General features: G+C 39.3%; 1 protein-coding gene across 5 annotated transcripts in view; it reads right to left on the bottom strand.

The window, feature by feature from the left end:
• LANCL1 (LanC like glutathione S-transferase 1) overlaps positions 1-23655 on the bottom strand; it is a 53324-nt gene extending 29669 nt beyond the window's left edge. Inside the window, exons 1-3 of one of the 5 annotated variants that reach the window (XM_069075219.1) lie at positions 23494-23655; positions 22331-22427; positions 15691-15808 (exon numbers count right to left, since the gene is read on the bottom strand). In XM_069075219.1, coding sequence (XP_068931320.1) covers positions 15691-15808; positions 22331-22427; positions 23494-23513 — 235 coding nt within the window. In that variant the 5' untranslated portion in view covers positions 23514-23655. Of the gene's footprint in view, positions 1-15690; positions 15809-22330; positions 22428-22667; positions 22873-23258; positions 23393-23493 lie in introns of those variants that run through there. The other 4 variants (XM_069075222.1, XM_069075218.1, XM_069075220.1 and 1 more) reach the window with 4 other exon arrangements.
• Between the last annotated feature and the right edge of the window lie 4019 nt (positions 23656-27674).

Genomic DNA, 27674 nt, shown 5'->3' with positions numbered 1-27674 from the left:
AGAGGTTAATGTTTGTCCGTCGCCTTGGGATAAAATGGATTTTAATTTCCCAAATGTAACCATAAAAACATGTAGGGCAAATGTAAACTGAAGATGTAAGGACCTCAAGAAGTCCTTAGGATCTGCTACCCATCACTTTTGAGAATAAAGGAACAGTCTGTGGGAAAAGTACCGGGATATTTGAGTATAAAATATTATACTTGTATCTATTACCTCATTAATGAACACTATTCCTGTTCTCTGGATAAGATATAAAGAGGGGAAAAAAAATCTTACTCTTTTCTAGGGCAAAATAAGATTATTTTAATAGATTATTTGGATTTGGTATCAAGTGCTATGGTGCTGTTAGGCAAGAAGCATAATTCTTATGCAATTTTATCCTTTCCCCTTCTTTTTTTCTTCACTATACATTTGTCTTAATTTTTTAAGATGTGACAATCCACTTTTAATCAAGTAGAGTCTTGACTTAAATCTGTGATGTTATCAGAGATAATTACTTTTTACAATACACTCTTTTGGGCAATATGCAAAACACAAAACAATGGGCAGCTATTCCCTTATTCTACCTTTTCATTTCCTCACTCTATTCAAGAAACATTTCAATTTTATAGGCATATTAAATGACAGTATCTGGTTGGTTTACACCGATTTTTTTAAAAAAGCATTTATATTTTAAACTATATTTTCCCGTCCCTCTTCCGAGGCTGATTTTGTTATTGAGTCATTTCAGTTGTGGCTGACTCTTTGTGCTCTCCAATTTGGGGGTTTTCTTGGCAAAGACACATGAGTGACTTGCCATTCCTTCTCCAGATCATTTTACAGATGAGAAACTGAGGCAAACAAAGCCAAGTGACCTGCTCAGGGTCATACAGTCAGCAAGTGTCTGAGGCCAGATTTGAACTCACAAAGATGAGTCTTCCTGATTCCAAGCCCAATGCACTACCCACTGCACCATCAAGCTGCCTCCCCCCCAAGGTTGATACAAATCTATAATCAGAAATTTTGTATTAATTTTGAACATAACTCTATTTATGGCATTTAGTCTGGGATGAAGCATCCTATTACTTTCACCAACTTCTTAATTAGCTTACTCCCTGATTTCTACTTTTAAATTACTCAAGCTAATACATTTTGTAAATGCAGAGGATTCAGAGCTTCAAGGGACCTTAAACACCATCTAGTCAACCCTTCTCATTTTATAGATGAGGAAACTGAAGGTCAGAGAGATGACTTTTTTTTTAAAGGTCATATGGGAGTAAGTGATAGAGCTTGTGATCAAACCCAGGTCCTTCTGACTCCAAGTCTAGAATTCTTTCAACTATCCTATACTTTTTCTGCATTTTAGTTGTCTTGTTAACAAACAAAAAGTCCCACTCCAATACCTCATCCTGGCAGAGAGGTGACCCTAGGTTTTCAAAGGCAATGCCTGAGAACAAAGGTTTGCCAGCTGAATACTGAAAAGGTGGTCATTATGAGCCCAGGAAGAAATTGGGTCTATTTTCTGAGGACAAGCTTTGCTTGCTAATCATAGAGAGGCATATCACTAACAGGTTGGCTTGTCTGGTGATGACACTTTTTTCTGGCCACAGTAACACATGGAACAGGCAAAAATAAAAAATGACCCCCAGTTCTGTGCAGTCTCTTTTTGCTTCTATGGTTAAGGGTTCTAAGAATCACAGTTATGGGACTGTCAAGAAACATTAATTTTACTACTGGCATTCTGAATGTCCAATAATCAATAAACTTTATTTTTTTGGAGGAGTTGAATCACATTATTCTTGCTATAAATGAAACCATATGAGAGAAGTTGCAGCTATAAGGAAAGATGGCTCAGAGGAACTACGCGAGAGGCAAAGAAAAGAGTTGACAAAGTGGATTTTTATTTAATTGTATGCTCAAAATCTCTAAGACATTTCATGGAATATTTATTTATCATGTATTGAAGTGTTAATAATATTAATAACAAAAACATTCCCCAAAATAATTGCAGTTTATGCACCAACAGTAGTTGCTGAGGATAAAGTGATAGAAAAATTATACGAAAAAATTAATTTGATAACTCTCCAAATTAAATCAATGTACTCTGTTAGGAAAAAAATCAGAGTCCAGGATGAGGAGGAATTCCCTATGGATGGAAAGGTTTTCAAGTCGTTCTTGTTTGTAAATGTCATTTACAAATATGCTGAATTCAATCAAGCATTCATGCACTGTCAAGAAAGGTAATAGATGACTTTAGGCTGTACCTCACTAGCTCTCAGGTCCCTGGGAAACAGGGCAGGATAAATCCCTCAGTGAACACCTGATGCTGATGTGATACACTTTGTCAGAGGGTGAGAACATCCAGGGTGCAAAGGATTGTTGTTATGCCAAACTCAGGGCACAGCCTGTTTGCTGGGCCTTAGGTCTAGGAAACAGGGTGTCTCCAAGTATCTTGACAACACAGAAATTTCTGCTCTTGCCTGGAATGTCTTCTTTAGATCACTTCCTGCCTAAAGCCCTTCAAGTTCAGTTTAAATGCTTCACTTGGTGTCTCCTAAACCCAAGGACTAGAAAGGATCTTCCTGGGATTTTGAAGACCACTTTGTTATGTTCAATGTTATAGTTATTTGTGAACTATAAAAGCTCACTACTGGACTATGAGCTTTATGAAGAGAGGGATCATGGATTTTCTTTTCTTTTTAATCTTCTCATACCTTAGCATAGTACTCTGCATATAGATGCCTAATAAATGTTTCCTGAACTAAACTGAAAATATGAAAGAGCTTGAACTAGTACATTGGAAGTAGGATGGAAAGAAAGGAAAATATGAAAGATATTAAACATCAATATTAAGATATTAAAAAGTCATTTTAAAAGTCAAAAGAAATTGCTGACTAAGTTTATGGGATAAAAGAGAGGGATTCATCAGAGTTATTCCAAGGGTTTGAGACTGACTGAATGGGACAGTGGTAGTCAACGGTAAGTATCAGAGACAGAGACAAAAAGTTTGGGGGAAGAGTCCATTGGCACATAAAAATGTTTATAAATTCTGTGGGGGTGGCAGAAAACTGAATTTCCCCAATATGACTTCAAGCTACTACATATTGGTATATCTATAATGTTTGTGAGAAGTGCTACTAGAACTTGAGGGAACACCACTTAAAAATGCAAAATTTGAGAATTGTATTCTCTTGAATGAACAGAACTACATTTTGTATAAGGCGCACAAAATCCTTCATAAACATTATCTCATTAATCACAAAACACTGCTTTGAGGAGGTAACTAGCTATTATTAAAAATAGTCACAATACTTTATAATTATAATGTGCTTTAAATTATTGATTTAACAATCCTAATATCTAGTCCTATGAAGTATGAGGGCAATTCAGGAGAGGTTCCTTTTTAAATGGCTCCATTTACTGTAATGAGGCTGATGAAATTACATTTTAGAAATGAGGAAAGCAAAGCAAGGGTTATTTGCCCTGCTACTGAAATTCTTGGAGTAAGATTTATCTCTGGTACCTTGAATCATAAAATGACGATAAAATTTGTGACTGCTGGAAAAAAAAAGAAGAAAAAAAAAAGCATACAAAGAAGATAAAAGCCAGGACAGAATCTTGGGTACACCTAGAGTTAAGGGACATGATGGAGATCAAGAAAGAACCAGATAAGGAGACTGAGGAGTAAGCAAGACAGAAAGGAAGAAAACCAAGAGACAGCAATGTCATGAAAATTTGTAATAGAAGACAGTGGTCAATACCAAAAATATTGCAATGAGATCAAGAAGAATGTGGATAGAGAAAAGGCCATCACATCTGGCAATTAAGAGATCATTAGTAACTTGGCAGAGAACAGTTTCATAATTAAATGAGTTATATGAGGAGGAGAGAAGCCAGACTGCAAAGGGTTGAGAAGTCAGAGGAGAGGAAATGGAGGCAGTGGATGGATATTCTGATAGAGTTATATTGGGTTGGGTGTGGAAGTATTCTATTTCCTTCATGTACTCTAGGGGCAGAATAGTGTAGAGATAACAGGTATTGTTAAAAATGGGCCACTGGAGATGTTCAGTCGACATCATTGCTATACATAAATGCACAGAACCCAGAGATAATTCTGAATGGTAAGGAAGTAGAGAAATTTCTACCAGAGGGAGCAATATGTTGTACAAATTTAAGTTTTACTTATATTAAGTTTTTTGTTATAATTTTGCCTCATCTGAAAATTAAAAGTTCAATAAGTATTGCAGAAAGTGCACTGGATTCTAAATCAGAGGTCCTGAGTTTGAATCCTGGGACTATTACTCGTGGAGTAACTTCAGACAAGCTAACTTCACTTCTCTGCACCTCAGTTTTCTTAATAAGATGGTGAGGTGGGAGAAGGGTTAGATTATGTTATCCATAAGATCCTTTAAAAATCTGAAATTGAATGCATTTCCCCTCAATGTCATATAAATATAAGATACTGAAAGCCTGGGACGGCTAGGTGGCACAGTGAATAGAACACTGGCCCTGGAGTCAGAAGAACCTGAGCTCAAATCAGGCTTCAGACACTTAACACTTACTAGCTGTGTGACCTTGGGCAAGTCACTTAACCCCAACTGCCCTGCCTTCCCCCTCCAAAAAAATAAAAAGATACTGAAAATCATCTAGCTAACAGAAAGCTGTCTGACTAGCCTTACTGAGACTAGTCACACCTTTTACTGTAATAGATTTTTTTTAACCTAGAAAGAGATTCAATACCCCAGGAAAGCGAGACCCTAATAAAATAAAGTTTCACAGTTAGTGGCAGCAGCAGAACTAGAACCCAAGGTTCCTAGTCTAGTGTCCCCTTCATTTTACTAGGTTGCCTCTATTTCGCAGCACCTCAGAGCTTGTGAATAAGATGCTTTTTAAAGAAAGGTGCTTCAGCTCCACATATCTGTCTCAGACCATATTCTGTTTCTGACCAATATCCCTAACCCCTTCCAAGTACCTTTTTTTTGTATAATGTTCTATACACAGTAGCATGAACTAATTACTACCAACAGATTAATACTCCTTCATATTTAGACACCGCATTCCTTACACAACCCTGTGATGGAGTCAGCTCAAGTATTATTCCAGTTTCACACACCTTAAGAACATGTGATCACAATAAGTCAGAGGCCATCTACCAATGCTTTCATTTTACTGATAAGTGGAATGAAGGCCAGGAAGGGTGGGCGGTTTGCCAAGATTACATGGTCAGCAAACAAGCAGGTTCAGGACCGGAAACAAGGTCTTTGGAACCTAAGTCTACTATATACTAAACTGCCTCTATAGTTTGTGCTTGAGGAATTAATGATTAGGCTTTCTAGACTTTTGAACAAGTTTAATCACATCAAAATGATCTGTGAGACTCCAATTAAATAATATCAATCTGGGGAGGAACCATCAAGTCTTCTTACTATGCATGCCCTTTCCCTTCACATATTCCAGGTCCTGCTGCCAGGGAAGGAATGAGAAGACATGGAAGGCATCATATTCTCCCCCCTGCTTTGACTGTCAAAGGAAAACTAGAAAAGGGATAAATTCAAATATTTATTGAATACTTACTGTTGTCCAAGCTTTTGCTGAAGAATCAGGTAAACAGCATAAAAAGACACTGTTTGATCTCCTGTACTGCGTTATGCATTTGGACTCTGCTATTTTCTTGGTGTGACCTTGGGAAAGTCACTTAAGCTCCCTGAGCCTTAGCTGCCTCATCTCTAAAATGAAGAAGCTGGACTTGAAGTCCTCTACAGGTTCTGTCAGCTCCACTGTCTACACCCCTAATTAGGCACTTAAGTGAGGTTCATTAAACTGCTAATTCATGTCTCACTTTTCCCACTAGGCTGTACATGACCTCTACCTCTTTGCATGTCTCATGCCCAGAAGAGTGCCTTCAATGATGTTAATAAATATATGTTTACTAACTGATGACCAAGTCATTTTTTCATGTCTCTATTCTTTGAGCTCAAGAGTCAGGTCAAATATGCAAAAGAATGGTTTGAAAACAGTTTGTTTAAGCCTTCTACCAGCTAAGTCCCATTCAAGCCAACATCTGGGCTTTATGAATAAACAATGCTGAATGTCCCTTCTCTGGCACCCCCTTTCCTTGCTTATCTTTCTATTATTTAATCTACATGGATTACTCTAAAACTGCCATTTCTGACCGATCTCTTTCCTAAACTCTAAACAGCGGCTCTCAAACTATGCTTACCAAGCCCCTGCCATTTTGTGGCAGAGTACTATAAGGTGTTTGCAAATATATATAAAAATGTCTTCTATGGACAGAAAAAAATGTATTTCACATTACTGTTTTTCAAATATATGTATTATGATTAATAAAGTACAAATGCATTTTGAAATGTTACTGAATTCAAAGGAATTTATCATTATCTATTTCCTTAATAAAAAGATATATTACAATTATATGAGGATCTGAGAGATTTTTTACATTAAAGGATGCAAGCTCCTCACTCATGATCTTACAAAGGAGGTCCCTATACTTCAGGAGAGTAAGGACCACTGCCCTACACTCAGTTCTAACTCCAGACATTTTTGAGGAGGCAGAAGAGCAGTGGACTTGGAATCAGAAGGCAGCTTAAATCCCAGCTTTGCAATTTGACTCTGAGCAAGGCACTTAACCTCCCAATGCCTCAAGTTTTTTCATCTGTAAAATGAGGAAAACATTTGTGCTATCTTCAACAGTGTTATTAAAAGGAAAAATGTTATATAAACATTAACTCCACCTGGGTGCTCTGCTGGCACCTCAGATTCACAATGGCTAAAATGAAACTTATTTTTACTTCCAAAATTGTTCTTCCTGACTCACTCATTTTGTTAATGACTAGACCTTCCTATTTGACTTCTCTCTCTCATCCTCAAGTCTCATATTCAATAAGCTATTATGTCCCATCAATTACATTTCAGCAACCTTTCTCATACTTTAACTATCAACCTCATTCAAGACCTCATTACCTTTTACCTGGAGAATTTTAATTCCTTTAATACCTTGATTCCCTGTCTTGAGGGTCTTCCTCATTTCAATCCTTCACTCACTCTGCCACCAGAGAAATCATTCTGATCAGATGATCATGCTTAAAACCCTTTGCACACTTCCTTCACCACTCCCCTAATTTCAGTATCTCCCAGTTAAAATCTTACCCATCCCCCATGCAATGGAATCAAATGCTATCAACTTCTATATGAAACCTGTGATATCAACAAGTCAGAAGTGATCTGCTCCTCTCTTAATGCCTTTTTCAGTACAAAGCAGAATTATAACTCAAAAGAAATGTGAGATACGCAAATTTAGAGCAATCTCCACTCCAAATGTTCCTGGACTATATTGCGCTTGATCTGTGGTAGAGCCCTTTGAAATTGTATTGGTCATACTCTGACGCTGACACAGCAATGTCATTTCGGTCCTCTTCGAGCATTAAGGACAACAGTCACTTTGTTCAATTCTCATCTTCATGTCACACTCATTGACAGACACATATACATATTTGTATTTTGGGGTTCTGTCTTATTTCTCCAACTAAATTATAAATTGATAGTTTAGGAATTTGACGACTGGGACTGTGTCTTTTAGCTGTCTTGGCATATATTCGAGTCTCACAGAGATTTTTATTACTAAGTGTTTGCTGAATAAATGTACACAGACTTTCAGCATGCTATGGCTCATGCAAACACTTTGCTGGCAATAAATTAGTGTTCATCTACTACGGTAAAGTTCTGCTCATCAGCCTCTGGCTTTGGATATTACTTGGGTGCAGTGATTTAGAATACAATGAAGAAAATCAAGTGTTATTTTACCAAGCATTCAAAGAATATCTACTTAACAGAACACAGAGAAAATAACAATCAGACTCTCTTTCTTGACCCTAGTGTCACAGGCATGTAGCAATTGATGTAAAAGGTTATAATTAGGTGTCAATGAATATGCTTGCTGTAAAGTTGAAGGATGTTTGGTTAACTGATGAAGTTTAGCATGAATTATTATCTTTGATGAAGAGCTGCTTATAAAAAGAATCAAATGACAAAATGAAGTCATTTAGTAGTTTGTTGTTCCTTTCAGAGAAGTCTGGAGTACCTGGGTTATCCAGGAAGGACTAGTACCTCTGATGTGAGGGCTTGCCTTGGGCCCTTTTCTGGGCTGCTCATCCACTTTTTCGGTCCACCTGTTACCCAAGGCTCACCTTTGGCTCCAAGAAAGGTGTAGCATGTGCAGTGGCCACACTCTGGTAAAACTGTCTCAGTAGATGAGATAAAGCAGGTTGAGTGTAAGCAACAGGTCTCAAAACCTTCACTAAGGGGATGTCTACCCCAAGCATGTGAAGACTTCCCCTGATGGAATATGCTTATGAGAATAATGTGTTCCAAAGGCCATGAAGGTGGCTGGTGGAAGCAGGCACTGCGGAGCACTCAGAACTTGGTCAGATACTGAAGACACCAAGGTCATTCACTGCATCCTAGGCCATCGCCAGTCATCTTTTCTTTTGTCTTGCCACTGAACTTCAATGATTCAGGAAGAGAGAGGCAGGTTATGACTTTGCATAACTTTGCCTTACTTAAATCTAATTCACATGTAAGTCAAGACATCACCAGGGATGTCACTGGTCCTCTTCGAAGACAAAGGACAAACAACAGATAAGTCTGGTATCAGCACCGGCTAAGCCCCACATTATAAAGTCATTGCTCAAAGATAATGTATTTTGAAGAGCAAAGGAATAAACATCTCTTAAGACATAATGATGTTGTGACCCTTCTGGACTACTAACCCACATTGATGTTTGAAAATATCATCTAATGTTGTTGTTTGTGCATTGCTTTCTAAGAGGACCAGTGACATGGACAGCACATGAATTGGATTTAAGTGAGGCAGTTACATACAGCTTCTTGGGGCCACAGGTGAGAGCTGGGTGAATGGTTGGGCACCAAAGGTAATATGAGCAGCCCCGAAAAGGGCTTAGTAAGCCCTAGCACCAGAGCTGCTAGTCCTCCTTGAAAACCCCATACGCCCCATCTAATAGAAAAATCATCTAATAGTTAAAAAAGAAATGTGTGCCAGCTTAAAAAACATTTATTAAGCACCTACTATATGCAAAACAAAAATGAAACAGTTCTTGTCCTTAAGTTTCCATCCTACTGGGTGAAACAACATATGCAACGATAAATAAATGCACAATGTATACAAAGTAAAAACTATAAATAATGAAGTAATTTGGGGGAGGGAGATGAGAGCACTAATAAGAGAATCATGAAAGACTTCAGTACCTTTTTGCCTATTATCACTCTGGTACAGCATTGGACATGCAGTCAGGAAGGACTGAGTTCAATGTGTTAGGAGAAATCTGAGAATGGAGGGATCACTTTTAAGGATTAGAGAAGACAAGATATAAAAGATATTTGGGAGTTGGAAATGAAAGGATGTGGATATAGATAAAGAAAAGGGACTAATCAAAGATTATTTTCAGGTTGTGACCTGGGGTGATTGGGAGGTAGTAAAACAGAGAAATATAAAAATCAGAATCGGAACAGTTAGGAAGAGAAGTAACATTTTGGTACAGCTTAAGAGCTGATTTGGAGATGACAAGAAAAACACCCAGATGGAAAAACTAGCAGAAGATGAAAATATGGTGCTATCATTTTCCTATTACTCCACCAAAGTACTTGGAGAAGACTGGCAAGGAGATTGCACAGGCACAATGTGCAAGGATTAAACTGGAAAACAAACATCTGAACTCTACTGCCTGTATGTGTCATACACTGCTCGGTATCGTATTACACTTCACTGTATCACATTTCATAAGAGGGGATTTTGGGGGAAAGAGCTGACACTGTTCATTTTCTATATCTCTTATTAGCAGCAGCAAGAGCCACCGATTGATTTCTGACTACTGGGTGATGATTTACATGAGAAGATACTCAACAACCCTTTTCTACATAAGCAATTACGAGAAGAAGCTGATGTCTTGGCCCAATTAATTTTCTATTCAGCAATCACACTGAATAAATTAATACAGGATTAGGAAGAAAAATTATATAAAAGAATGCTAGCAGATTCCATTTTCTTTAAGGCAAACCAGAGGCATCTTTCCAAGGTTTAATTTTAATCCTAAAAAAACCTTCACCCCAGACTTTTTAAGACATTGTATCCTTGCCTACCCTTTCAGATTCCCCTTCATGACTTTTACCTGAGCACCTTATGATTCACTATAAAATCTTGAAAACCTGATTAGATTTGATTAGAAAGCTCTATACCAGGGGTGGGGAACCTGCAGTCTTGAGGTCACATGTGGCCTTCTAAATCCTTGGGTGTGTGTAGCCTTTTGCCTGAGTCCAAGTTTTACAGAACAAATTCCTTTTATTAAGGGGATTTGTTCTGTGAAGTCTGGATTCAATAAAAGGGCCACACTTGAGGACCTAAAGTGCCACATGTGGCCTTGAGGCCCTGCTCTATACAGTGCTGTTATAATGACATTGTTTGAACTGTCTTATTTTGTCCTTAATGACTTTTTGTTCTACATTTGTAAAATTTAGGCCATGAACTCCAAAGACAGGAAATGCAAGTGAAATATATCATCACATTTTGGGGTACTCAAATGTTAAAAAATTAAAACAAAGGATAATATCCAGTATTTTGTCAACAGGATCTGTATATTAAGGAATATCACTGACCACTTGAGTGATAACTCACATTGACAATGATTATCTTGTGGTATTACACAATATTAAAGTGCTTTTTGAATCAAAGATTAAATTGTGTTCAGTATTTTTTAGTTTTGTATATTTTACTGATTTACAGTTCTTTGAAAATCAGTAATTCTTGCAATGGTATCTAAGTTACAATTCTTCATCAGAATTAAAAAAAAATTGCTCATCTCCAACTTGACAAGAAAATCACTTAAAATTAGCCTTGTTAACTTCCAAAATGGGCATTAGATAATGATGGATTTTTTGCTTATAAAGTTTGAACCATCTGGTATTTACTCTCTTGACTTTTCAAAGGATTAGAAGGCAGAAAGCTAGGTATACAGCTTTTATAAGGCACTGAAATGAACTGTGGGCGATAATAAAATAGCAGTTATGTAAAAGTGCCAAACTTAGGGAAAAAGCAGTATGTTTGAAGCCTATAAAAAAAATATCTAATCATTTTATTACATCATCTGCTTCTTTTCCAAAAAGGCAAGACATTGAGTGTGAAAACTTAGTCTTGATGTAAAAATTTCAAGATTGTTTTGCTGTTTTTTAGAAATTAATTTTTAGGAATGACTCTATATCAACATCACCAAAGACAATAGTGAGCGTGCTTGAGTACGCAGGGCAGTTTTCTGAAGCTTACTGCACACAGAGTAGTGAACAATGTAAATTTTTAAGTATTCTGCCGAAAAAATCTAAATCTTTAGATGAAGTCCAAAAAATGGAGTGAGACTAAAAGGAGTTAACATTTTTTTGAATATGAGACATTTCTTTTTACCACTGCATAAATAAAATGAACACTCACCTCTGGCCTATATCTTTATCCCTGAAACTACTCAGGGAACCCAGTGTTAGTTTGGGATCTAGGCACCCTACCTCTGGCTTCATCCTAGGGCCTTCTGCAGTGCTACTGTGGCCATTTCCAGATCAGATCCACCTTAAATTGCCAGCTCCTGACTCCTAACCAGACTCTCCCAGGCCACACCTTTCTCTGCTCCTGTCTCCTGATCAGACTCTCCCAGGTCATAGCTTTACCCGCTCCTGTCTGATACAAGTTGTGCCCCATGGGCCTTATGGCATCACAACCTGCCACAGGCAGGTCCTCAAGGGAGGATTTTGAGACATGATTCACCTGCTTCCTCAACAGACCTCTCTTCATTCATTGATAATCCATCTGAACTCATTCCATAATGGGTAGTATACTTCAGGGCTTCTTAAACTTCTTCCACTCTGGACCCTTTTTCCCATTTTGGCAGCATTTGTTGGTGTTGTGTGGCCTGAGGGCATACACAGTGCGAAGTATGCATGCTCTGTGTTCAGTAGCCTGACACAAGATGGGCAAGCGCTGCCAGAAACACCTCAGATTCATTATGCATTCGATTTTTAATTAATTTTTGGTTGTCATGCATTCAGAAACCTTCACTGTTGCCAAATTTTTCATGCCCCCATATGGGGTTGTGACCCCCTTAGTGATTCTGAGCTCCTGGCTGTCACCGTACAAAGCCCATCCCATATCCCCTGCCTGTTCTCTTACTCCCATCCCCCCTCAAATACTTAGGTAACACTTTCAATCCCAACCCTTCCCCCTCACCAATGCCCACTTACATCTACCTACTTCCACTGTGCTCTTTGGAATGCCTGTTCCAAAGTTAACAAACTCATTTTCACCTTAAACTCTTTCTTTTTCTATTCCCTCAATCTTCTGGTTTTCACTGAAACCTAACTCCCCCTGATAATGCATCCCTCACCAGTCTTCCAGTACTGGTTGTACATGCATTCATATTCATCAGCTCCCTGGGTATGGTGGAACACTTTCCTGCTCCCCATCACCATTTCTAGACTCTCTCACTACCACCAGCACTAGCACTGAGTAAACTTTGCTCCTTTGAGGTTATTCAATCTGAATTTATCACCCAATCAAGATTCTTGTAGCTGGTATCTACCACCAGCAAGGACAGTTTCCCCCCTTCCTCAATAAGTTCAATGCCAGATTCAGTCTTTCTTTCCACCCCAATTTTTGTCCTCACACTAAGGGACTTCAAAATCCTTACTTCAATGCGTACTTCCTCAGAGACCTTAACTTCCTCTTTCCTCCCATGCTTCTCCACTCCACTTTCAGAAAGAGATAGTCATACCCTTATTCTTGCCATTACTCACATATATTCTACTTCAATGTTCATGAATCCTGAAGTTCCTTTATATGATCATAATGTTTTATCATCCTTTCTTTTCCTCTTATGACACTTAATTCCGTACTTTGTCCTCACCATGACTTCAATCCTCCATTTTTTCCCCTTAGGCCATCACTCCTGTAATGGTACACTCTTTTCTTTTTCCTATTGAGAATCCTTAGATAAGAATAGGCATTGCTCAGGAAAAGGAAGTATAGGTGAATTGGGATCTGTATCTTCAAAGAAAACCCTATGTTTTTGTTATTACAGACCTAGTAGAGTGTTTCTTTTCAGAGAGTTATATCAAGGGTGTTTTCAAATACCAAACAAGATTCACCTTAGGTTTAGAGCATGAGCAAGGACTTTACCATAAAAAAAAAAGGCATAGTACAATGTCTTTTAGGTTTCATGTTATATATTACTAACAGCCATGTGCTTGTAAGATTCAAAATTAAAATCAGCCTCAATAGTATGTAAGCTCAGAAAAGGAAATAGGACAATTATGTATCAAGAATAAGCAACACTGGGGCAGCTAGGTGGTGCAGTGAATAGAGCACTGGCCCTGGAGTCAGGAGGACCTGAGTTCAAATTCGGCCTCAGACACAACACAAAAACTAGCCGTGTGGCCTTGGGCAAGTCACTTAACCCCAACTGCCCTGCCCTCCCCCCTCCAAAAAGCAAAAAACAAACAAAAAAACACCCAACCTCCCCCTCCAAAACAAAACAAAACAAAACAAAAAGAATAAGTAACATGGACAATACACAAGATCTAATGTGGTACACAAGAGAGAAAAGAACTAAGAAAATCTCTAGCAAGACAAAGTGTATCAGTAATTGAATAAGCAATATTTAAGTACACAATTTCATTACATATTTAGAGTATATTTAAGCAGTGCTGTGAATGCTTTTGTTACAAAATTAATTTCTAGGTAATAATTGTGTATGAGCAGTAAGATTATCTTCTTATGAGTATGAGACACTAATATTTATTGTCTAGGATAAGTGGCAAGTTTTAGTTAGATTTTATAATACAAATTTAGATTGTTTGTACATAGGCAATACTTATCAAAACACTAGAAAGTATCAGGATACTTGCCTCAAAATAATAAACATTTATCTAGATGATGCTATTAACATTACAAAGCACTAATATCCAGCAGCAGAAATCACACTCAAATGTTTAGCATGACAATTTGCTTCATATTGTTACTTAAGCTGCAATACATGCTATTGCTATTTGGGAAGAGAAAGATGAAGTAAACTTGGCATACAGAAGAGGTACTGTATGGGCAAAACAGAGATGATTGTAAAAACCCAATCCTTCCAAGAAGCCTCTCCTAACTTGACACAAAATCACTTTTTAGTTTCTATGATAATTCAAACTTTGGTTTCAAGAAGGCTTTCGTGAAAAGTACAAACCACTTATCAAGAGCAAAATAAACTCCATCTTCTCCCTGGGTACTCTTAACCATCAGACACTACCCTGGATTCCACCTGAATTGGTGATTTACAAGTGAAAGTTATTTGTTGTCAACCCTTAAATTCACCTAGCCACCACTCACATCTTTTTCAAGATTTTATTCTTTCTAGGAATGGAATAGTAGCATAAATGTTAGAGATGGTAGGAAGAGAATTCACAATCTGGGATTGATTTATTGTTTTAACTACCAAGAGAAAAACAATCATATATTTCACTCATATTGTATTTGTCAGAAGTAAGACTTGAAGCCAGGTTTTCTTAACTCTATGGCCAGTTTTTTCCCCAAGTCACTCTGTGTCTAATTTTAACATTTAATTACTCTTGCTATTGGGAAAAAAAAAAAAAAAACACTTCTCAACGCCTAACCTAAATTTCAAATACTGAAAAAGCCTATTTCTTCTTCTCCTATTTTCAGAGGAAAAGGAAAATATGAGGTCATTAAACTGGGTTATTTTTCAAGACTATTAAGTTTCCTCTAGGCAAAATCGCAGTACTTTTACTTTCTCTCATTGGTTCACTGTAGCCACTGAGTCATCTTTGTGAATTTCCTTTCAGAGCTTTCTAAAGTGTCAGAGACTTAAAAATAGCTAGAACTTAGTGCAATTAGCATTAAGTGCAACAGAAAGATTAACTTATAAGCCTCTATCCTATATAGGTTCACCTACTGAGATACCACTGACTCACGAGTTCTGTGTGATGTCCTTTAACTATATTTCCATGTGTCTGATCACTCCTACGTGTTGTACCTAAGTGTGCTCAGACCAAGTGTCCTTACCACAATTAAGTTTGCTTTTTAGCTGATTTCTCAGGGTAATTTTGAATCCTAATTTCTTTCTGTATCAGGTCATTCCAAAGTGGTTGTTATCTGTGAAATTACAGAGCATGCTTTCTCTACAATTAATGAGAACATCAAATGTAGTGAGGTTACAAATAACTAGCTTGCCACAGTGGAATGAACACTAGATTTAGAGTAGGAAGACCTGGGTTTGAGTCCTGCCTGGTATTTCCTAGCTATGTAACCATGAACAAATGACTCAACCTCAGTAAGCCTCTCTAATCTTTGTAAAATGGGTAAGACTTCCACTGAATGTCATACATGACTGTTGAGAGGAAGGTGCTTTGTAAACTTTAAAGCACTTCTATAAAGGTTGTGATTTTTATCATTCCTGTCCACAAATGCATTTCTAAACAAAAGTGACAATTTCTTTAGACTCTGCCCACCAGATCTGATAATGATCTACTAGTGAAAATTCTTTGAAAGAAAAGGCAGGTAGAAGCAAATTAGTGGGTTACTTGACAGTAAAGGTCAGCAAATATTTTTGTTTTCATGTAAAAGATGTGAGGTATTCATACCTGCCCATCCAGTGTAGATGGTGCAGTCCCGACGGTCGGCTGATTTTAGGCCGATTTCCATCTGCTGAAGAAGCTCTCGAATCTTATTATTTATACGTTGTGAGAACTCAGTAGTAAGCTGTCAATATTAAAAAAAAAAAAAAGGGAAAAAATACACATGTGATAAAATTCAGGATAACTAATTCTCCTGGCAGTATAATGGACTGAGCGTTAGGCTTGGAGTTCAAGATCTGAGTTCAAATTCTACCTCCACCGCTTACTAACCATGCAACTCTGGGAAAGTCCCTTAATCTCTCTTTGCTTAAGTTCTCCCATTTGTAAAATGGGGATAATGCATTTACCTGGCAGGATTTGTTATAAGGATCAAGACAATATGTGTAAACCTTAAGATAGATATAAATATCTATTTCCATTACAATGTAAGCTTTTTCAGATTAAGAATTATCTCATTCTATTTGTATCCCCACAGCCCAGTGGAGCAGCTGGCAATAGTGGGCACTTAAAGAGAATTTTCCCCAAATAAATAGGCTGACATTTGATTTTCCTGTAGGAGCACATTTTTTCTGCTTGTCTGAACCATCCAATTATTTGTTAAATTACTCAATAGTTCCATTATTGCTTTCCATGGGGGGGGGGGGGGGGGGGGGGGGGGAGAGGGGCTTGCTAACATAATTCCCTTAAACCTTCCTAAAAAGTTTCAAGTGTATAATCATAGGAAAACATGTTTTCATAGAATATGTGCTCCTTGAGAGCAGGGCCTGTGTTTCTGCTTCTTTTTTTTTTAATATCCCTAGGATTTAGCACAGTGTGTGGCATATAATGTTTTCATAAATGCTTGTTGCTGATTACTATAGGACTTAACAATTTATTAAGCACTTTCCCTTCAAGAACTCTTGCCATAGAAAGTTCAAGTCTCAGGAACCCTATTTTACATATGATGAAACAAAGGCTCAAAGAAAATGCCACTTGTCCAAGGAGACACAGTAAATGTCGAGGCTAGGATTCTTCTAAGCATACTACTCTCCACTGTATCACACTCACGCTCACTACGGAGACAAGGACAACACCCCTTTTCTTTTGGTTTCTAATTTAATTCAACAGAACAAAGGTTTCTCAGATTAAATAAACCAAACAAAAAACTAATGACAAACTAATAGAATAAATAACATGTCCAGAAAATGGGAATACTTTACAGCTTAATCCTCCATGTATTATCTTCCCTATTTCTACAGTCTATTAAACTATTAGTTGCAATGATTTTAAAAACTGAAGCATCAGACAACATTGTGGTTTTTCAAGCTGCTATGTTTTATGAGTCAAACAGTAACATTATTATTTCCCCTAAAAGTACATTCAAACTATCCTTTTGTTATTAAAAACTTGTTAAGAGTAGTATGGTAGAAAAAAGGGAAATAAACCATTGATCTCATTTAAATTTCAAGTACTAATGCCACACAACTATCAGTTACAATACACCTAAATCACTTCTTTGTTGCACTATTCATATTTGGATGTGGAGTGATTATCCACTGTTACATTTCACTAAGATGTGAAATATCCTTTAAGTTTCTATCAGGTTAGAAGCTTTAAGAATATCACATCTTTAATGGGATGAAATATACTGAAGTAGTCACGTAAAAAGCCTATGACAGAACATGCTGATGAGTGCACATGATCTCATGTACCGATCTAACATGTGTATCATCATCTTCACTTCATTCACTTCAAGACAAAGATGGGATGGGGGCGTTACAGTTAGAGAAATGTTTTCTGCCTGGCCTATCATGTATCATAAAGTGATTATATTATGTAGAAAAGTATTCATTTGTACCAAATCATTAAATAATTAATATTGTGGTAATAACCTGAAGAAACTGTCAAAGACAAGTTTAAGAGTCAATAAGGATGCCAGCACTTTCTTTTATCCTGAGAATATACCCTTTTATTTTATTTTTGCTTTTTGGAGGGGGGACGGCAGGGCAATTGGGGTTGTGACTTGCCCAAGGTCACACAGCTAGTTAAGTGTTAAGTGTCTGAGGCTGGATTTGAAGTCAGGTCCTCCTGACTCCAGGGCCGGTGCTCCAATTCACTGCACCACCTAGCTGCCCCAGAATGTCCCCTTTTAGATACTTTCCAGTATTACGTGCCTAAAGTGAAATTTAGAAGTTAACATATTTAAGAGGGCAGAACCAGCATCTGATTCCCTTTGTTTTAATGTTTTTGGAACTGTTTCTACTTGTTTGATTTTGTTTTCTGGGGCCTTTCAGGAAAAGTATGTTGTTTAATAAACTGTGATTATTGTTTTGGGTCTGGGGAACCTGACTTAGATTTAGCACAACAGTGATGTGTTCTATTAAATGCTTTTTTTAAAAAGAGAAAGAGGAAAAAAAGCCTTCAGTGGCTTAGAACTAACTTATTGTGGTGAAATACTAGAAGTAGAGTAAAAATGGAAATAAAATAATAGCACAGCATAAAATTAAGTGCCTACCATCAAAGGAATTATGAATACCATTTCCTCCTTAAAAGCATTTTTCACATGAGACAACCTGGTATGTGAGTTACCATTTTAATATTATGGCACACCCTGCATCCTCAGGGCCTTTAGTGTTGAGGTTCTGGCATGAAGTAATGTCACATAAGCAAAGTTTTAATAGCTTTATGGAACAAGTTAGGACCTATTTTTGTGGTGTCTCAATGTACAGTTAACCTAGATTCAGAGTTAGTTTTAAGCTGTTAAACTATGAGATTTCAAGAAGATTGCAAAGATCTCACTGCAGTGACATTTAAAGACTTAAAATCTAACCTCATTTCTCTAATCATACTCACAGTCCTTTCCTTTTATGCACCACAGATTACAAATAATTTTAGTAATGTAAGGGTCCTCAAAGGCCTTCTTGTTCCAGCTTGTACTTAAAAATGTATAGCCTCTCTAACACTGCTGACTAGAGTTGTCAGTCACCATCTGAAGATATTCATTAAGGGAAATTGTCCAGTATCACCTCTGAGACATTCCATTCTACTTTTTAACAGTTCAAAGTATTAGACTTTTTGCAACTTCTAACCGGTACTCTTAGTTTGGCCCTCTGGGGACAAAACAAAAAAACTTCAATCCTATTTCTACGTGATAGCCCCTTCAAATCCTTGAAGACCTTTTTAAGTCTAGATTTTTTGGGCTAAATATCCTAAATTCTGCCAATGTTTCCTTATTTGAAATGGACTCCAGAGTCCCTTCACCCACCTAGCATGACTGCCCACATACTGAGAATTCATTTCAGATGTTGTAGTTGATAGGACTTGAAAAGGTCTCCTAAATAAGATAAGATCTGGGCTTAGTACTGGAAGAAGCCTAGGAAGCTAGGAGGCAGAGATGAAGGAGCAGAACACTCCAGGAATGAAGAATAGTGAAAAGATATTAAACCCAGACATGAGGAAGACAAGTTGGTGCTGGTAATTGCATCACAAAGGATGAGGAGCGAAGTAAAGTGTAAAATAACTAGAAAGGGAGGAAGGGGCTAGTTTGTGAAGGACTTGGAAAAAAAATGGAGACTTTCTACTTGATCCTGTAGGGAAACTAGAGTTTACTGTGTAAGGAAGAGAGAAGAGGAGGGAGCTCAGTAATGGTCTGATCTGCTTTTTAGGTGAATTAGAATGGAGAGAGAATTGAGACAGATACCAAATAGAAGGATATTGCAATAGTTTAGGAGAGAGGTGATCAAGACCTTCACAGAAATGTAAAGGCAGAAATGACAAGATTTGACAACATATTAGGTATGTGTTATGAGGGTAAGTAAAGTCATGAGGGACACCCAGGTTATGAGCCTGAATGACTGAGAGGTTGGTGGTCCCTTTCACAATATTAGTAAATTGGGAAGAAGAGAGAGTTGGGGGGGGGAAGGGGAAGGAGATAGGAGTTTTGTTTCAGATGTGTTTAGTCTGAGATGCTGGGAGATGTCTAGTTCTAGATGTCCAAAAGGCAGCTAATAATGTGGGCCTAGAATTCAGGAGAGATAATAGTATATATAGGTCTAGGAATCATAGAGGGAGAGATGATGAATAATCTTGTGTGAGGTAGTGAGATTATCAAGCAAGATTGCATAGAAGGAGAACAGAACACAGTACAAAGCTTTGGGAACCACTCACAATGAGCAGGAGTGGTTTGGATGAAGATCCAAGAAAGGAGAGATCAAATAGGTATAGGAAGAAAATCAGGAAAGAATAATGTCCTGAAAACCTAGTGAGAAGATAGTATACAGAGGAGGGGTGCCTGCCGACAGTGTCAAAGATCAAGAAGAAAAAGGATTGAGAAAATAATTTGATTTGGTAATTAAGAGATTATTGGTAACTTTGGTGGGAAGCCTACTCACTGGGTAGTCTAATGCAGATCTCATTTGCCTAATAGAGTGAGACATGACAAAGAGATCTCCATTTGACCAACCTGTACCTTCCTACCCCAGTTACCTTTAGAGATGAAATTTATTGCACCCATGTATGTGTTTTAATAAAAGTCCCCAAAGAGTTCTACAAAGTCAACTTGACAAGTCATGTGATCTATAAGGTTTTTAGAGGTCAATACATTACAATGTTGTATGGTATTGGGATATATGATGTTTATACTTAGAGGAGTAATCGATAAAACAAAATTTAAGTTTTTTAAAATTAATTTGTATTTTTAAAGAACACATTCCCCAAAGTAAATATGCTTTTGGATTAGTTTCTTAAAACTGGCTATGCTTAAAAGCACTTTAAGGCATTAACATATACGTACTATTAATTCCCCACACAGTTTCAATTTTCACTTTTGTATGATCTTAGAGTAAGTTAGAGCAGCCCATAGAGTACCTACAAATTTAACTAATCAACTTCTTCATCAATGAGTAGGGAGGTGTTACAGAAGACCGACGGACAAGAAGGATGTTTAAGCCTTTATCCCAAATTTCAGATCAATCTAAAGAATTAGATTTTCAGTCTTAATCCCCAACAAATGACAAAAGTCATGTCAGGTCTGTATCAATTCCTTGGGATCAAGGATTGTTTTTTACCTTTTTTTATATCCCCTAAGCTTAGCACAATGCCTGAAATGTACGAAGTGCTAAACATGTTTATTGACTGCCTGTGTTTTCATCAGAAAATAAACTTGAACTAATGCCCAATCATAAAAATAAAAGCTGTGTGTGTCATCAGAAACAATAAAACTCTCACCTGTCATTAAAAAACAAACCATCACCACTACCTTCTCTAAATGTGAGAGGTTAACAAAAAGCAGGGAAGGGTCTCTTGGAATGAAGAAGACCCAGGTTCAAGTCTTGCCTTTGACATATATAAGATGGAGGGACCAAGAGCAAGGCTAAACTAAACTATAAATTGTTGAATTGCTGGGAGTTTCCACACCAGGAATGAAATCAAAGGTCCAGGCTTCCCCAGAGAAAAATTCTCCATATTTGTAAAGCAAATGACAAATCCATCTATTCTTATATGAATCAGGGCTGAAAGTCTTCTTCTGGAATAAAAAAAAAGGCTGACTTTGTTGTTGTTTTTTTCGTTTGAGGCAGCTAGGTGGGTTCACAGAGTTCTGCAGGTGGAGTCAGGAAGACATGAATTCAAATCTTACCTTAGACATTTTTACTGATTGTGATCCTGGGCAAGCAAAGGGAAGAAGCATTTAGTAAACCCATACTATGTATGTATGTAATGGGCACTGTGCTAAGTGCTTTACAAATCTCACCTGATCCTAACAACACTAGAGGATAGCTGCTATTACTGTTTCCATTACCTGGATGTCCATCATTCATTATGCTTACTGACTGATTGAATGCTACTCATGAGGAAACTGGCAGAAGGTTAAGTCACTTGCCCAGAGACACACAGAATATCTGAGGCCATTATCTGAACTCAGGGCTTCCTGACTCCAGGCCCATGATACTACTCTCAGTTCACCAAAGCTACCTTAACATTTTCCTATCACTTAACAACACTAACCCTAACCCCTATAATAACAGCACCTACATCCCAGGATTGCTGTGAAGATGAAAGGCTCTATTATTTGTAATGTGTTTAGCACAGTTCCTGCTGGCACACAGCAGGCACTTAATACATTTCCTTCCTTCCCCCATGCCTGCAATGCTCTTCCCTCAGACTGCTGATTCTCCTGTTTCCTTTAAGTCCAAAATAAAATCCCGTTGTCTACAGCCCCTCTTATTTCTATTGCCTTCCCTCTCTTGATTATTTCCTATTTATCTTGTATGCAGCTTCTTTGTACACAGTCGTTTACCTGCTGTGTCCCCCATTAGATGGTGAACTCTCTGAGGGTTGGGGCTGCTTTTGCTTTTTTTTTTTAACCTGTAGCACTTAGCACAGTGCGTGGCACACAGCAGGTTGTTAATAAGTCTTTATGGGTGGACTTGGTTTCCTCTACTAGAGGTAAGCTCCTTGAGGGCAGGGACAGTCTTTTGCTGCAGTAGTAAGCACTTAATAAATGCTGATTGATTGGTCCTTTTCTCTTTCCTTTAATCTAACAGCAGAACCAAGGCCCCGTGAGAGTGGGGGTGGGGGGAAGGGGCAGGACGTGAATGACATCCCCACCCCCACTGCGCTTCCCCTACCCCCAAGCCGCCCTAAAAACCAAACCAAATTAAGAACTCACCCTCCCTGAAGCGTCAAAGTATCCCAGGGTCTGGGATTTGCTATAATCCGGGTAGGGATTCGTGAAGGCCCTTTCTGTCATGATGCCAGCCGCGAACCTGTAAAACAGGGACAAGAGGTAGCGCTGGAGCGGGCAGAGGCTGGGGGCGGCCGCCGGCACACTCAGTCGGCGAGGCCGGCTGCGGCAGGGACCGCCGCGTGGGACATCGCCCACGAAGGGCCTCGGCCTCACCCGCAGCTCGCGGGGGCTTTTCAACACCCGCACCTGGGACGAAGCGGGGCTCCCTACCCGCACCTTTCCCTGCCTCCACCCGATCCTCCCCCCCTCCCCAGAGAACCTTTTTTTCCCCTTATTTGCCAATAAAGAAAAGGATGAAGCATCAAACCCCCTCACCTATAGCCTCCGATTCCCACAACAGAAACGTTCTACCCACGCCCACTTCTTGCCCGCTCGGGCCAATGGGAGTGTCCGCCCGCCCTGGAGGGACCCACCCTTTGGTTGTCAGTTTGTTAAAGAGATAGGAGCGGTTTTCGAGCTTGCCGGGGAGAAGGTGCCTTTAACTGCCTCGTCTCCTTAGACGAAGAGATGGCCCATTCCGCGCTTCATAGTTCATCTTTTTTTTTTTTTTCCTCCCCCCCCTCCCCCGCCCCTTTTATACGGGGCACAGCACAGTGCCCCTCCCCACCTCGGGGCGGGAGATTTCGTGCTCTTTTTTATCGCGAGAGCCTCCGCTCTCAGTCTGCGCCTAGAGGTGGCCAGGCTTCAAGTTCGCTCCCTGGACTCGCTACTGGGGGCTTGAAAGCCATCTAGGAGGTCTCCTTTGAGGCGCTGGTTTGCCACCCTCCCCGCCAGGCTGGGGACAGCAGCATCTCGCAGGGCCTCAACCCCGCCCTCCAGGGAAACCCTTCCCACCCGAGGTTGCCAGCACCTGTTTACTAAACGTGGAGAAACCCTGTGGACAGCACCAGGCATTTATTAAGCGCCTACTGTATGCCAGGAAGTGGGCCGAGCGCTGCGTGGGCCCTGCGCCTGTGGTCGAGGCAAACCCCAATTCCCCCTTCGACTTCCTGCTCACGAGGAGGGGACCTTCCTGTCCCTCCTCTCCCCTCCCCTTTACTTCCAGTTCTTAGGGAACTCCGGGGCGAGGGTTTCCCCAACCTCACCTGGTGCATATTAACCCCATTTTTCGGCCCCGGGAGGCTGTCCAGCCGATTAAGAATCTGAAATCGATTCTTTGGCTCCGGCTCGTTCTCCATTGCTTGCCCGCCGGCCCAAGCCGCTAACCGGGGTTGACTCCTCCCCAAAGCCTTAGAAGCAGACGCATCTTGGCATCGGCCCTTCCAGATCCCGGACCCAGCCTCGGATTTGTTGTGCCCGTGTTTGTCCCTCTAAACCCGAAATGTTATACTGCCTCCAGAAGTGACCTTGACCGTCCTAATGCGAGGTCTGCAGCCTTGCCGCAGGCGGTCACCTTCCTCCCCCTCCAACCTTGTTAATGCACGTATAGACTGTCCTCTGCACTGGGGGCACTAATTGCACCTCAGAACCTTCCAAGGTCTGACTCATTCTTAGGCAGCAGTGAAGTGCGAAGGAAAGAATTTAGGATTTTGAAGTCAGAGGAACTGGGTTATAATCCAGTAAAATGAAAGAGTGAGGTCACCTATTCTACACCAGGCACAGGATTTAGCACTGGGGATACTGAGAAAGTAAACAGTCCCTGCCCTCCGAAGCTCACAATCTAGTACAGGGACGCTATGCAGGCAATTGTATTGGGAGTTTGGTGCATCCCAAAACCAAATGTAAAAACGAAATATAAATTGGAGATTGGGACGGGAGGATCAGGAAAGGGTTTTAGTAGAAGGTGGGATTTAATTTAAATTCCAATATAAAATAAAGGAAGCCCAGGAGACTGCGATGAAGAGAACCATTCAAGGCGTGGAGTACAGCCAGTGTCTAAATGCTGGAGTCCGGAGAAGGAATGTCTTGTGAGGAATAGCCAGGAGTTAGCCACTGGATCAGCCGAGTACTAGAAGGTTATAAGGCCTAAGAAAACTGGAAGGTAGGAAAAAGGACTTGCATTTTATTTTGGAGATGCTAGGGAGTCATTAGAATTTATTGACTAGTAGGAGGGGACATAATAACTAGCATTTATATGGTACTTTTATAAACTTCTCATTTAGTCCTCACAACAACCCTGGGATGTTACATGCTATTGTCCTCATTTTACAGATGAAGAAACGGGTGCTGCAAGAGTTTAAGTGACTTGTCCAGGGTCACGAAGGTAGTATAGTGAAGCAGGATGTGAAGTCAGGTCTTTCCTGTATATTCCAAGTATAGTATTCTATGGACTAGGCCACTTAGCTGCCCAGCTGTTAAGTCACTTGCCCACCAGCCCAAGATCACGGTTACTAAAATACAAAACTGGAAATGCAACTAAGCTCCTATAACTCAAAACACGGTGCTTTTTACTAAACAAAGCTATTGTAACTTGTAGAAAATAGAGGAATGAGTGTGGGAGAGGAAACTTTGTCATTTGACAAGTTAATTGTTTTCAGGGTCTGTATCAGGGATTCAATTCACAGGCATACAAATATCAGTATATTACAAAATATAAAATGAAATTAAAGACCAATTTTGTGACAACAAATAAAAATAAAAATTACAACTATGTTAAGCATTAAAAAAAAATCATTAAACATTTGCTGCAAGTATCCCACATCTTCATGAGAAAACATATCCTATTTAGGTGCATCCTATACTTAATAGAGGGAAGAGAAGATAGAGTGGTATAACATAAATAGCTTTAGTGGAATGAGAAAGGGATGAGAGATACAAGAATATGTTGATAGAGTGATGGGAAATTTAAAGAAAGAAGAAGTGTGATGAGATCCATCAAAAGTGACTGAATAATGTTTGAATATCATAGAACTAACATTAGAGAGTTTAAATAATAGAGGAAAATTTTCACATTTCCAATGCAGATAGTGGATTATAGCATAATATCCAGTTAAGAATCTAGTGGGAACTTAAGATAGAAAGTAACCTTTCAGATTAGTTAGAATATAAATGAATAGCTCACATATATGTACACATACATCCATGTATATATACATATATTTATATCTTTTGTATAATTATGGAATTTTAACATTTGCAAACCACTTCTGACTTTCCACATATAGAATTGCTCAAAGGAACAAGAGGTGTTTAGCCTGGAGAAAGAAGACGTATGGTGATGTGATAGCTGTATTTGAAGGCCTATAACATGAAAGAGGAATGAGATCTGTTCTATTTGCCCTCACCACAAGTAGAGCAATGAATGAAACTTTTAGAGGTAGACTGAGTCTCTAAGGAAAAATTTTCTTTTTTTTGGAGGGGGGAAGGCAGGGCAATTGGGGTTAAGTGACTTGCTCAAGGTCACATGGCTAGTTTTTGTGTTAAGTCTCTGAAGCCAGATTTGAACTCAGGTCCTCCTGACTCCATGGCTGGTGCTCTATTCACCTAGCCGCCCCTGAAAAAAATTTTCTTAACAATCACAACTGTTACTGTTGTTCATTCTTTTTACTTGAAGAGGACCAATGACATCATGTTGTCAGGTTCAAGGTACCATGTATTTGACTGTGGCTTATCAGTCCAGTATGAGCTTGGAATGCTTTACCAAAGGTTGGACACAAATAGTTCATTTGAACATCTGGGATGTAGATGTCTGCAGATTTGTACATCTTGAATTTTCTTTGTGCTACTGGGATTCTGGGCAGCTAGGTGATGCAGTACGTAGAGCTCTGGGCCTAGAATCAGGAAGACCTGGGTTCAGATTTGACCTCAGACACTAGCTGTGTGACCCTAGGCAAGTCTCAATTGCCTCAGTTTCCTCATCTCAGAAATGAGCTAGAAAAGGAAATATCCAAACATTCTAGTGTCTTTGCCAAGAAAACCCCAAGAGTCGGCCATGACTGAAAAAAAAAATGAGTAAACAACAACATGGATTCTGCTTTGCTTATGGAGCACAGGTGCTTTCTTTGATGTGGGTGGCCCTGTGTCAGTGTCTGCTATATCTCACAAATCAGTTCCAAAGTTCTTCAGAGAAACCTCCTTTCTGACCTCTGTGTGAGCGCTTGTCTTTGTGTGAGTTCTCGGTAAAATAGCCTTTTAGGTAAACTTGCATTTAGCATTCAGGCAGTGGCCAGCCCACTGGAGTTGTGCTCTCTGCAGTAGAGTTGAAATAATTGGCAGTTCATCTCAAAAAAGGACCTCAGTGTGGGGCAGCCAGATGTAATGTAATGCCAAGGAAAGGCAACTTCCCAAGGTTCAAAATACCAGCATAGGTGCTCTCCATTTTATTCAGTGACAAATTAAGAACAGAGAAGATCAAAATATGACATCATTCAAAATACAGCATTTACTAAGTGTGATTAAATAATCTCCAAGTACTACCCCACCCCAGGATCTTACATTCATTCAATCAGTTACAAAGTCCCTGTTCTAAATACTACTCCACCCCTGGAATGTACCTTCATTTAGTCCATCACAAAGCCCCTCTTCTCAAATGGAGATTAGTTTCCAATCATAAGTAAAGTACATTCATTTGTTCAATCATAGAATACAAAAAGGTCAAAAGTTCCCCACCCCTGGATCACAATTGAAACTATCCCAGAGTTATAACAAGTTTAAGCACAGCACTTAATACCCAAATGGAGGTCTTTTCTTCATCTTGACACTGAGGCAAGTTCTCAGCCATCTTCGTTCCTGGGGAGACAAAGCTTAGCAAGGCCACAAGATACATTGCCAGTCTCTTCATTAATTCATCCTCTGTCTGCAGAACAGTCCTAGGACCCCTGAAAACATTAGCAAAACCCTCTCCCCCTATTTCTGTAAACATACAACAAGAAAATCCTTCTTCAGGGCTTCAGAACCAACAGCAAGGTTCCCAGACCCCTGCAACAAAAGCACTGTCCTTCACCAGTGGACAGTATTCACTCTCTGTCTGCAGGACAGTCTCAGGAGCTCTGAACCAACAGAAAGGTTTGAGGACTTCTGCCACAACAGGACTGTCTTTCACCAGTGGACAAATCTGGCAAAACAACATCAAAACAGACAGACAAAGTACCAGCAAAACAGCCATGTCTCCTCAGTCCTTGGCAGCTCTGGGGGCAGGTCTCAAAAGTCCAGGGCAATTCAAAGTGGCCCTCAACAATCCTCTCTGTCTCTCTGCCTCCAAAGGTGCTGCTTCCAAAAAGTTCTTCTGCCTCTCTCTTGTGTCTCTCCAAATCTATGTCACCAGCTCCTCCCAGTTCAGCACTCTCTTTTCACTGTCAACAAGTCCATCCCACAAGTGGGATTAACA

This window comes from Petaurus breviceps, unplaced genomic scaffold (assembly GCF_028583685.1).
Source record: "Petaurus breviceps papuanus isolate PSGF00001 unplaced genomic scaffold, PetGlider_PUasm1.0 90903, whole genome shotgun sequence".
Lineage (NCBI taxonomy): Eukaryota > Metazoa > Chordata > Mammalia > Diprotodontia > Petauridae > Petaurus > Petaurus breviceps.
Note: the sequence above shows the minus strand (reverse complement) of the source record. Positions and strands in the feature narration are given on the sequence as shown.